This window comes from Solanum dulcamara, chromosome 11 (assembly GCF_947179165.1).
Source record: "Solanum dulcamara chromosome 11, daSolDulc1.2, whole genome shotgun sequence".
Lineage (NCBI taxonomy): Eukaryota > Viridiplantae > Streptophyta > Magnoliopsida > Solanales > Solanaceae > Solanum > Solanum dulcamara.
The window spans coordinates 47,564,406-47,576,505 of record NC_077247.1 but is presented as its reverse complement, the minus strand read 5'-3'; the positions used below and the strand labels follow the sequence as shown (position 1 = coordinate 47,576,505).

General features: G+C 28.9%; 1 protein-coding gene across 1 annotated transcript; it reads right to left on the bottom strand.

Moving 5' to 3' along the window:
- Positions 1–4,912: 4,912 nt before the first annotated feature.
- On the bottom strand, positions 4,913–7,181 carry LOC129874361 (dof zinc finger protein DOF1.4-like). The gene is made up of 2 exons (XM_055949634.1): positions 7,062–7,181; positions 4,913–6,831 (listed from the first exon to the last, which is right to left on the bottom strand). The coding sequence occupies exons 1-2, from the start codon at positions 7,125–7,127 to the stop codon at positions 5,716–5,718; spliced, it is 1,182 nt and encodes a 393-aa protein (XP_055805609.1). The 5' UTR covers positions 7,128–7,181; the 3' UTR covers positions 4,913–5,715.
- Between the last annotated feature and the right edge of the window lie 4,919 nt (positions 7,182–12,100).

Below are 12,100 nucleotides of genomic sequence, written 5' to 3'. Positions count from 1 at the left end.
AGAGAAGTAGTGATGCTGACGTCATGCACGAAATTAAAGGGAGAAAGTGGGCTAAGAAGATAAATAGTTTGGGTTAAGTCCAATATGGGTACATAGTCTCAGAATTGGTCTATTTTGTATAGTTTTCCCTTAAATATACTTTGATTAACAGTGTTTTATTATATGAGAAGTAGGGGTAAAATTTTAAAGGAAAAATTACCTATCTACACACCTTATATTATTATATTTACTATTATTTCTTACCATTTGTAAAAATCTCAAAAATCCCTCTTTTTTTCACTCTCTCTTCAACTCACCGATACATTCCTTTTCGGTTCTCCCCAACTATCTTAAATTCACGCCTATTTTCAAGCCACAACTACACCGGTTTCTTTTTTGAATTTCAATCCATGTTTTTTTGAATTTCAAGCTTCTAAATAAGATAATTCAATTTCTTCCTTCTCTGTCATCTCATTTCAATTCCATCTCCTTCGATCTTCCATTGATTTCAATTGATTTTTTTATTGATTTTAATCTTCTATTCCTTGATACATATGGATTCTATTCCATCTTTTAGTGTTGGACTCACACAGTTAAATCAAAATCAAGGAAAAATTGCTTCACCGGGGGTGATTCTTCTCGTCAAGGGTATAACGAGATTAGATCCAAACATCACAACGATCCAATAGTTATAAATACTTTACATGCAAAAGCGAAATCTCAAATTTCAAAATCAAAATCTACAGTTCAACAATCACCTCAAAAAGTAGAGGAGAAAATCGAAGGTGTTACAACACGCCCTAATCTTCCAAAGATATGAGTGATTCAAATGTATCAAATCAAAATGTAGAGAATAAATGCATCAGACTAAATGTATCAGACCAAATGTATCAGACCAAATGTATCAAATATTTTTTAACCATATTTGATATAGACTATATGTATCATATTTCTTTTCTTGTATTTTAAGTGTTGATAGACATTTCATATGATGATACACAAGATTCTATTATGGGTTTTGATACATAAAGTGTTTTAATTCCATTATATACAACTTGTTCTGTGTGTAGGTTGCTTGAAAGAAGGAAACTTAATTTGATTTGCATTATCTTTTCATAAAAAACTCAACAACATTAATTACTATGTATCAACTCGCTATGTATCAGGCTAAAAAATTATGTATCCGAAAATGTGTCAAAATCAGGAAATTCGGATAATTAAAGAAAAAGTAGGAATAGATTGTATTTGGGCTTTTCACGGTGGAATTTATGTAAAATTTACAATTTTAAAAGGGAAACTTACATAAATATACAATATTAAGAAAATATTTACCATTTATAGCAATAAAAAAATAATTTCACTGAACACTTATAATACATTTATAATACAGTTTTAATACATATTGCAGAGAACTATTTATAAAACATATATAATACAAGTTTTATAGATGCATAATACATTTATCACATATTTTAATAGACTTATAATACATTATGTTAGTTTCTTACTACACAAACATAATATATATTTTAAAACACTTATAATACATTTATATTGTATGCATAATTCACTTTTAATACAAGTGTAGATTTATCATAATATTGCTATATATTGCTATAAATGGTAATAAATAAAAAATATCACTAAAATCAGTAATTAATTTTTAAAAAGCACTCAATCAAATAATTTTTCCATTTTAAAATCATTCTGAAATAGGGTTAATCCGTACAAAAACTTGAAAAGGAAAAAAAAGAGAGTAGAATGTTGGTATACCAAAAAAGTAGAAAGGCTTTTGAGCTTTTGTCCACGAGACATAGTTTGAGGCCCATGGTTAAAATCGGTATTGATAAAGAGTGCAAAGCCCATTATGACCCTTCTCACCCACACGAGTCTTCCACCTTAATAAAATAACAGAAAAGTACTCAATTATTTTTATTCCACAAATAAAGTCACTCAACCTATTCAATGTTACATTTCGAATAGATATTGCGGGCATAAATTATTTTATTTTTTTAAATCCAAACTGTTAAAAAAAAATCATCCATTGTTGTCACTAAATTGATCCATTCCACTCATCCAATAGGCTAAAATTAAATGGTGGACCTCTTTTATGTACTTAAAAAATATTGAAATTAGCTATAAGTTTTATCTCTAAATTGCTTGTAGCTAATATAATTTTTAATAATAATTTGTTATTAAATGGATTAGCAATAATAATTTGTTATTAAAAAATCACTTCAACAACGTGTACAAAAAACATCACATAAATTAGTTAAGTGACTTTGTAAGTGAAAATAATAGATTGATTTTTTTGTTATAAAATAAAATATATAATTTTTTGAAATAGTTACTATTAATTGAGTGATTGTACCAGATATGAATTTTAATTGAAAGCACGTGAACATATTTTTTTCTTTCTTTCCTCGTGAAATTGAATATTCAAATTAATTATGAATCATCCCGTCAATCACGTTGCAGCAGGCAAGGTGCATCGAATTTGATCGATGCTAATGGATGGATTTTTCAAAAGAAAGAAAAGAAAGGAGGAAAATGAAAACTGTAGTTTACTATGGAAATTTACAATTTGACTAGATTCTGTGTTAGTGGAGCTGCAAAAAATTATAGGGATAAACAAAAAGTCCATTACTTAATGGAGGCAATTATCAGACAGAATAAAACTGTAGCACTTCAGTCAACAATCAAATAGTACTTAATTAATACTAGCTTTTTAATGTATATCTTTGACTCATGCATGTCTTAATGAAACTAATAATTCCTTCACCTTAGCTTTGACAAACTTAATGGACTAATTAAAAATAAAAAGCTTGCTAAAATCGATCTGTTTCCAATATAAGGGGTAGTTTTGTTTGAATGCCGATTATATTGGAATTAGTTATGATGAGATAAATTATGCTAGATTAGTTATGATGGAATTATATCTTATTGATTGTTTGGTTTGTTATATTCAAAATAATATGTATTACATAAATTTTAAGAACAAGTTATTTTTTTACAAAAATATCCTTCATTTTATTTAATTTTTTTATATTTTCTTTGCAAACTTTAGTTATTCATTCTTAAATATAAATTTTTGTGTACATTTTCATTATGGTACCATATGTATTTAAAATAAAATATTCATCTTATTTAATTTAAAAATAGAACTCTTATCTTAAATTTGTTAAAGTAAAAGAGAATTTATTATTTATATCATTTCATTTAAGTACATATCACTCTCAAATTGTATAATACGAAAGTTTTCATTTTAGTTGATATATTAAATACAAGCTTTCAAGTGACTAAAAAGATATATAATTAAAAATATATAATTTAGTAGTAGATTAATCAAAACATAAATAAATATAAGAATTAGTCAAATAAATTAATAAATAATAATTATATTTTTATAGTTTAATTTTTTAATAAAAAATGCAAAGAATTATAATAAAAATAAGGAGAAGTGAAGATTGTAAATATTATTATATATGGTATTAAAAATGATGTGAATATACATGAAGGTGAAAAATGATATATAAAAAGGATATAAAGGATATTTTTGTCATTTCTCTATTTTATCCCGGGATAAGTTATCCCGAGATTACTATACTACCCAAGAACTTATCTCAATACAAATTATTAATTTCGGGATAAGTTATTCCGAATTTGCCAACTAAACGATAAATTTAGTGGCATTATAATTTAATCCCGAAATAATTTGATGTTATCCTTTACATCAAACGACCCCTAAAGGTTTTTCTTACTACGAATTAGTAGGAAATTTATGCTACATAACATGTTTTTTAAAATTTATTTTCCACCGAATCAAACTTAGTAAAAATTGCATACATGTTAGAAAAAAAATTCTCAGTTCAATAGTAAGAAACTTCTTAATTTTTCTATATGAAACATTACAATTTTTGTCTCACTATTCAATTAAAATATTTGTGGGAATAATCACTGAACATTTTTCAATGAGAAAATAGTGATTTTTAAATAATGCGCCAATATATAATTTAGTCATACCCAATAAAAAAGAAAAATTGTGATTCAGAACATATAAATAAAAAAATTTGATTCCGTCTCCGTAGATGGACACCACTGATGTAAATTAAAATGCTTAAGCCAAGGTGGAGAAGTGGTTGTTGGATTGAAGAGGGTGGGATGTGAGCGGAGGGGGCGTTAATGTGATAGGATAAAGTTGGAAAAAAAACATGAGATGAAGCTTTTTAGAATGTGGTGTGTATGCGTTATATGAATAGGAAAAAGCAAATTGTCAGTGTAGAGAAGAATATCCCCACCCCCACACATAACATAATAATAATAATATTGAATCGACATGAGCTTAGCATAGTAGCATGCTTCCCAATAATTTTCAGCTTTGTAAATCATCAGTACTACTACTCCATTATTTTTTTTTTCATGGATATGTACTGACATCAAGAATCTTTTCTTTTTTCTCTGTCTCACCCTATCTTTTCTTTGTGGTCACCATGTCATAGTAATCTCTAACATCAATTTAGGCCTTTTTTTTACCAATCAATTACTATAAATTAATCCATTAAATTTGGGTTTATTCATTTATTAGAACTATTAACAGTTATAATGCCACATTAATGTTACCCATATGTGTTTTGTTTAGAAGGAATCTATAACTGTCTTTTAGTTATATATATATATATATATATATATATATATATATATATATATATAACATAGACACCATATATATATTTTTTAAATTTAACCATTTGATATCAGGAAATCACCGGCCGATTTTCTATATATTCATTAGATTTTCAAGTCAAAAAATCGACCAAGCTAATTAAGATGAACTACTTCTTCAATTATTATGGATTCCTTAGCACATTTGGGGTCAAATTCACATAGGAAAACAAGAATATTGCCAAGGCAAAATCATAAACAAGGGCAAAAATGATGAAGGAAATAAACAAGAAAATGGCATGGCCAACTTAATAAAATGATAATCATATTAAAACAACAGTCTCCCTCTCTTCTATACCCAAATGTACCCCAACCATTTTCCCCTAAGCTACAAGGAGGAAGAATTTCTCAGAAAATGAAGAGAAAAAAAACTCAAATAAAACAAATTATCATTGTTGGTTAATTCCTCTTGTATGAGGAATTAACCAACATTGTAACCCCCACCCAAAACCTAATACACATTCTGAAAAATACATCAAGAAAATTGCAATGTCATGCACCTATATACATACAAAATAAGATTAAAATTAAAATTAAAACTAACTCACAGGAACTAGAAAGCAGCTTCTTCTTCAACTCTCTGAATGTTGTAGTCTTCATGATAAAGCTAACTTGATATTGTGACGGGATGAATAGGATCCGAGGTTCCTCTCAGCGCAAAATGAGAGACTTTTTCAACCTTCTGACAGTAAAAATTAGTAGGGCTGAAAATTTTCTTGCAGCTGACATGATCACTCCGATCCAACTCCTCCCATCAATATGAAGTCATGTTGTCTTTTTTTTTTCCTTCTATAGTCTTGACATTTTATTAGAAAGGAGAAAAAGAAGTTATGTTGTTCGAATCCTTCAAAAAAGCAAAACATCCGGCGCGAGTATAATGACATTCTTGGAGGATTCGAACAACATAGACGAACAAGTACCTACCTAGCTAGGAAAGACACATGTTAATAAAAATGAGAGGGAGACCAAGAAGAAAAAAAAAGAAAGGAAAACGACAAATTAAATGTACTTGTCCTAGATGAGAGAAGGGACTGAATTAGACCCCATATTAGAAGGATCAAGCCAAGCACCATTCCAAGAAAGAGAAGGATCAGAGGAATTAATAATTTGTTCATGAATCTGATGATGATTTGAAAGATCCATTTTTTCTTCTTTCAACATTGTGTTCCCATTTCCACCATGAACATTATTATTGTTGCTGCTGCTATTATGCCCCCTTGACAGTTGCAATTCCTCATAATTAGGAGCCAATAAGTTGTGAAAATTGTTACCATTAGTATTGGACATGAACTTTTGTTGCTGAAGGCTTGAAGCTATAAGAGAAGCCATAGTTGAAGTTGATGATGAAGATCCAAACATATTATGGTAGCTTGAAAGAAGTGAAGTATTTGAAGTTGTACAATTACTAGTAGTCATAACATGAACATCTTGGATTTGCTTAATGGGATTGAACCCACTATGCCCATAATTATTATTCTCATGACCCATACTGACTACTCCTCCAGAAGAATTAGAAAACCCTAGCCCAATACGACGATCCATTAATCCCGGGATACTGTCTGATAGAGAATACACTTGTCCCTCATCGACTCCTCCAGCATGACTCGAAACCCTAGAATTGAATAGCCTTGCAAATGGAATGTTGAGATCAGACCTCTCATTAGTCAATCCATAAAATAAAGGGTTAAGATGATTTGGTGAATTTGAAGTAGATAGATGATCAATATTGTTATTATGGGCTCCATGATGTTGATGATGGTGGCTAGGGTTTACATTAGAAATATTTGGAGTAGAAGTAGCAATTATATCGTGACTAGTAGTAGTAGTAGAAGAAGAATTAGCTGATGGTCTCTTGATTCTTTTGTTCTTCCTACAGCCACCTCCAACTGGTACATTCCTTAAGGTTCCTCCTCTAGTCCAATATCTTTTACATGCCTTGCAAAAGTGTCTTGGCTGAGACAAACTATAATTGTTGTAGTAACAAAACTTGGTATTCGACGAATCGCAACGAGGACATTTAAGATGTGGTGGTGGTGGTGGTTGTTGTGATGGATCTTGAATTGGTTTCTCCATATCTCTAGTAGTATTAGTACCATTTGACTCCATCGTCAAGTTACTTTTCTCATCTATCTGAAGAAGAAAAAAAAGAAAATATCGTATTAACAATCGAATCGAAATATGATGGAAAGAGAAAAGAGAAACTAATCAAAGGGTGGATGAGTGATAGGTTTAGGGTAAAAATAATAACAAGACCAATGTAGAGATATTCTAGTTCCAAAAGCTAGAAGACAAAGATGGGGTCATCGGGGTGGGGGTGGGGGTATTTAGTCTAATAATTGAGAAAGAGAAAGGAAAGAAACCTGTGGCCATATTTGATTAGTAGTGGAAGAAGAGATGAGTACCATCTTCTCACACTCTCCCACCATTTTTCTTCTTTCACAAAAAGGAATCGTTTTGAAACAAAGAATAAGCAGACAAAGTTAGCTAGGTGGCGACGTGAGTCTTCTTTCTTGACGGTTTGAGACAAATATATTTAGAGAAAACAAAATTATAAAGTAGTATTAATTAAACTAACATTTTTTTTGTTTGTTACGTTTTAAATCATTCTTTTTTGCTAATTTCACGTGAAGGGTAAGGTCTAGAATAAACTTCTGTCGCCTAATTACTTTTATATTTACTTTGTCTCAACTTATATGTGAGTTTACATGTTATAAAAAGATAAAGTTTTTCTTTATCACAAATTAATAAAAAATTTATGTTATAAAATATAATTTTTCATTCATTTTTAATTGAATCAATTCACTAGAAAAAATGCCCGGTGGAAAACTTAAATAGAGAAAAGCTTCCTAAGTTTTCCGGATCAAATATTTACTATTTATTTCTTTTCACACCGATTAAGAGCCCGTTTGGATTGGCTTTAAGTTGGTCAAAACCAACTTAAAGTCCCTTTTTAGCTTTTGAACATGTTTGTCTAATGCTGACTTTAAGCCATAAAGTTCTTAAAGTCAGTCAAAAATGAAAAGTTAGGATTCCTAACTTTTTTTCCCAAAGTGCTTAAAGTCATTTTCTTTGACCATGGAAATTACTTTTATATCCCTTATATTTTAACTAAATTCCCAAACTACCTTTTTTTATTCTTTTAATCCTAAAATTCACATCATAAGCACTTTTATCCAAACACTCAACTGCTTATTTATAAAAATAATTTTCAGCACTTCAAAATTCTAAAAGCACTTCATACATAAAAAGTTACTTTTTTTAAGCTCATCCGAACGGGCTCTAAATCAAAATATCGGTGAAGATAGTCACCAAACATTTTTCAGTTTTCCAATTCAGTGGGAAAATTGTGATTATTTGGTAGTGACACATGTCGTTCAAACAATTTTTTCTTTAATCGCAATATTTATTTTTTAAATTTTTAATTATTGTGATTTATAATATTTTATGTAGTTTACAATTATGTAAAAAAATAATCAAATAAACCTAAGGATTTCATGTTCAAATTTACAATCAAAATTACAAAATTGATTTTTAAAATGTAAACGATATCAGATAAATTGAGACATAAAACTATTACGTTAACAGAGATGAAAAATTATTTTTTTAAAAAAACGATTAAAATATACGCAGAGACATTCTTATTGTAAGAAGAGGACAGAGAGATAAAGCAAGCAGCATATGGTAGATGAATCTCGAGAGGTTCAAGAAAGAAAGAAAATATTCTCTAGTACTACTAGTAGTCGTTGAATAAAGCAGAAAAACCTAACATCAACATCGCTAAATTTAACTAATAATAATAACTATACAAATTTTAGTTTAAAATTTGATTGCACAGAGAGAGTTATAGTTAGATAGGAGGGAATCCCTAGAGTTCAATATCCGAGGCACAAACACGATACAGCAAATCCCACTCCACTACTTTAATTTATTTATATATCAATTACAATATTCTTCACTAGCTAATATAGATTATATTAAAAGTAGTATGGAATGTGTAGCTATAGCTTATTTAATTAAATTAAGATATACGCTTAGTATGTATATAATTAATTATATTGTGCAATCCTATATGGAAAATGTCACCTCATCTTATGATCTAGTGTAGTCTATAATATTACATGGTGGGTTGTCATCCAATATTGTGGCAGCATAATATCATTATTGAGCCTGTGTGTCCAATACATCAATTACAGTACATTCTGTACTTTTATTTTCCCCTCTAATGTTTTATGGCAAATTTGTTGACATCACAATTTTGAGTGAGGGGATTTTGAAAAATCCTACAAAATGACAACAATATAAGACAATTTATTTTTTTGAACTTTTGAAAACTTAAAAAATAAATTTTTTAAATCATTGTAAGAATTCATAACGTTTAAAACCTCGTCCTCCTATAAATGGACTCTGATCAAACTTAACGTAGCCAATATATAGCGTCTAGCAAACTCAATCTAGATTCTAAGAATGGACAAAACAATTTCTGAAGTGTCCCCGCAAATGCAAAAATTTGTGTTAGTGGATTTGAATGCGATGTGTACATGTTTTTCTCCTGTATAGTTTGCTCATTTTAGTTGTCTATTTTTTTTATACGTTCCTTAACAAATTACAAATAAGAAGGATAATTTCACTAATTTATCCTAAAAATATTCTTTTTGGAGCTTTACAAACTTGTTTAGACTTTTAAAAAATAATAATTGTAAGCGTAAAATAAAAATAATTTATTAATTCAATTTTAATTTTATAAATTAATAAATAATTCAGGACAACTATTCGTAATAACGTGGGTATGCAACAAATATGGAGCGGAGGGAGTAAAGGATGTACGGTGATAATTTTGATAAATCCGACAAAAACTTAAGTGGGAGAGGTAATATATATATAATTGATGAATCTGATGAAGAAAAAAGAAGTAAACTTTGGGCTGTTTGCAGAAACTAATTATACTATATCTATATTAAAACAATTACTACGTCTATATTAAAACAATTACTATATCTATATTAAAACAATTACTACGTCTGTATTAAAACAATTACTATATCTATGTTAAAACAATTACTACGTATCTTAAGATACTGAAAAATTCCAAGAAGAAAGTGACACGAGTCTGCATGTGGATGTCCACATCTAACTCTCTTGAGTCTTCATTGCAATTTGTACATCATTTTGATTTTTGAGTACAAGCTATCCTTTATTCCCAAGTTTTACTTTTCTCTATTTTTAGGCCTTCAATATATCAATATTATCAATTCAACTAATCCAAATTCGTCCACAAGGTTCACTAAAGAGTTGAAGTCTTTTTTGTGAAGATTTTTCATTCTCAAAGCTTGAATTGAGTCGAATCATAATTCTTAGTGACCCAAGAATCAGTAATTTTAGATTCTGTTTGGATTGACTTATTTTAAATAACTTATAAGTTGAAAATTGCTTATAAATTATATACAAAAAAATAGATGCAGCCCCAACTTATTTATTTTTTTTACTTATAAGCTGTTTTTAATTTATAAACTACTTAAAATAAGTCCATCCAAACAAATCCAATTATTTATTGGGGCTTATTTTGAGCACGTAATGACTTTAAGTTGACCAGTCAAACACTCAAAAAAGCTGAATACAGCTTATAAGTAACATACAAGTCAATCCAAACGGGCTCTTAGACTTTTAGTCTCCCAAATATTAATAAATTTTGATTTTGTGATTTTTGATTAAACATATCTAACCTTCAATTATTTGATGCGTGTATTTTATTCCCTTAGACTATGAATAGTCACAAATTAACTTACTATTACATGATAAATATTCAATTATTTGATATCTTGTGTTGAATTTTTACTGTTACTAGTAATATTATTTTTGAAAAGTATCGTCTGAATCACACACATTTACGATATGAAGGGAATCAAAAACACATAAATTATTTAATTAAATGTTTAATATTCTTAACAAACTATTAAGGTTTTTTTTTCTCACTAATTCGAAGTGTCAAATAATGAATTTTCTTAGGCTGTACCGATCGATTTAGACCAAAAATGATATGGATATTGTAAGAAAACAGAAATTGAGAAAGAAATAAGTATGAGAAACGTGCTAGCCGTCTGTCCAATAGGATGGAAGAAGACCTCAATTAATTGATTACTAAAGTCTTAGTTGGAATGCTTCACTGGAAAGCATTTTATGATGCAAACTCCTCCACTCCAACTTTCTTTCCATCTGTATCTTATCACATCACTCATACCAAAAGTCTTATTCTGTACTATATTCCTTCGAAAATATATTAGATTATATCGTTAATTGTTGTGAAGTATTTTACGGACCACCCCTTACTCTAGTATATTTTTGAGGTAATTACAATTTAATGTCTTTGATTGATTTAAAATAAGCAGTAAATATATAATTTTTGTATATATAGTAACATAATTAGTATATCAAATTTGTATAATAAAACCATATTATTGATAAATAAGTTTGATTAAATCGCAAAAATTAGTAAGTTTCTCTGTATTATTTTTTATGCAAAGTGGAATTTTGCTTGTTATAAGGAGCAATGTTGAATATAACATTAGACTGGAGTTTATTCTCCATATTTGCATATGTAAAAGTTGTTAATTAATATGGTATCATGAGTCATATTATAAGATGTGTCTTCCCATCCAGGATGTGTCATACTACGATACACCTCATTTTTATCCTACTCTCCATAACCCTCACCCCTACCATCCCACATTCCTACCTCCACACCCTCATCTCTCGTAATAATTAAATTATATATAAATATTATTAAATTAATTAATATTTTTAAATTAATTTATTATTTGATTATCAAACAGAAAATTCATTTTCACGAAAAATATTTTTCTCCGTAAAGAACACACCCAAATTTCCAATCTAATGTAAAATCATGGGGTGGCAGCTAAGCTAGCAACTACTCACTAATATTTAAGGATAATAAAAGGGAATAAGCAAATGGTTAAGGGGAACAAACAGATTTTGTAGTGTCCCAAGGGATTTTCTCATTTCTCCAAACATACCATCATTACGATTCTTCTATTCACTCACTCTACATTTGAATCATATTCTCATTTAGACGGCTTTTTATTTTTTACTACTCCTACTTTTTACCCATCCACGTCAAAAAGCAAAAGAAAATTATTTTTAAATCCAATTTCCTACCCTGATCAAATTAGTAATATTTAATCTTCACTTGACAATGGACCACCATTTGCAAATCTTTAATAAATCCAAGTTGTTCAATGAAATAATACTTTTTATTGTAAATAAGTAATGGGTTTGTCGTTGTTACACTTATTACTTAAGCATTACAGGTATAAATAAATAGTTAACTAGACCTGTAATTGTACGTACTGTTTACTGATAAACTGATATATTAACTTCAATGGTG

What these genes read in the sequence shown, in the direction of transcription:
- LOC129874361 (XM_055949634.1), bottom strand. Translation starts at nt 7,127, where the DNA reads ATGGTGGGAGAGTGTGAGAAGATGGTACTCATCTCTTCTTCCACTACT. An exon ending in CTAATCAAATATGGCCACAG is followed by an intron (nt 6,832 to 7,061) that starts GTTTCTTTCCTT and finishes TTTCTTCTTCAG; the next exon opens with ATAGATGAGAAAAGTAACTT.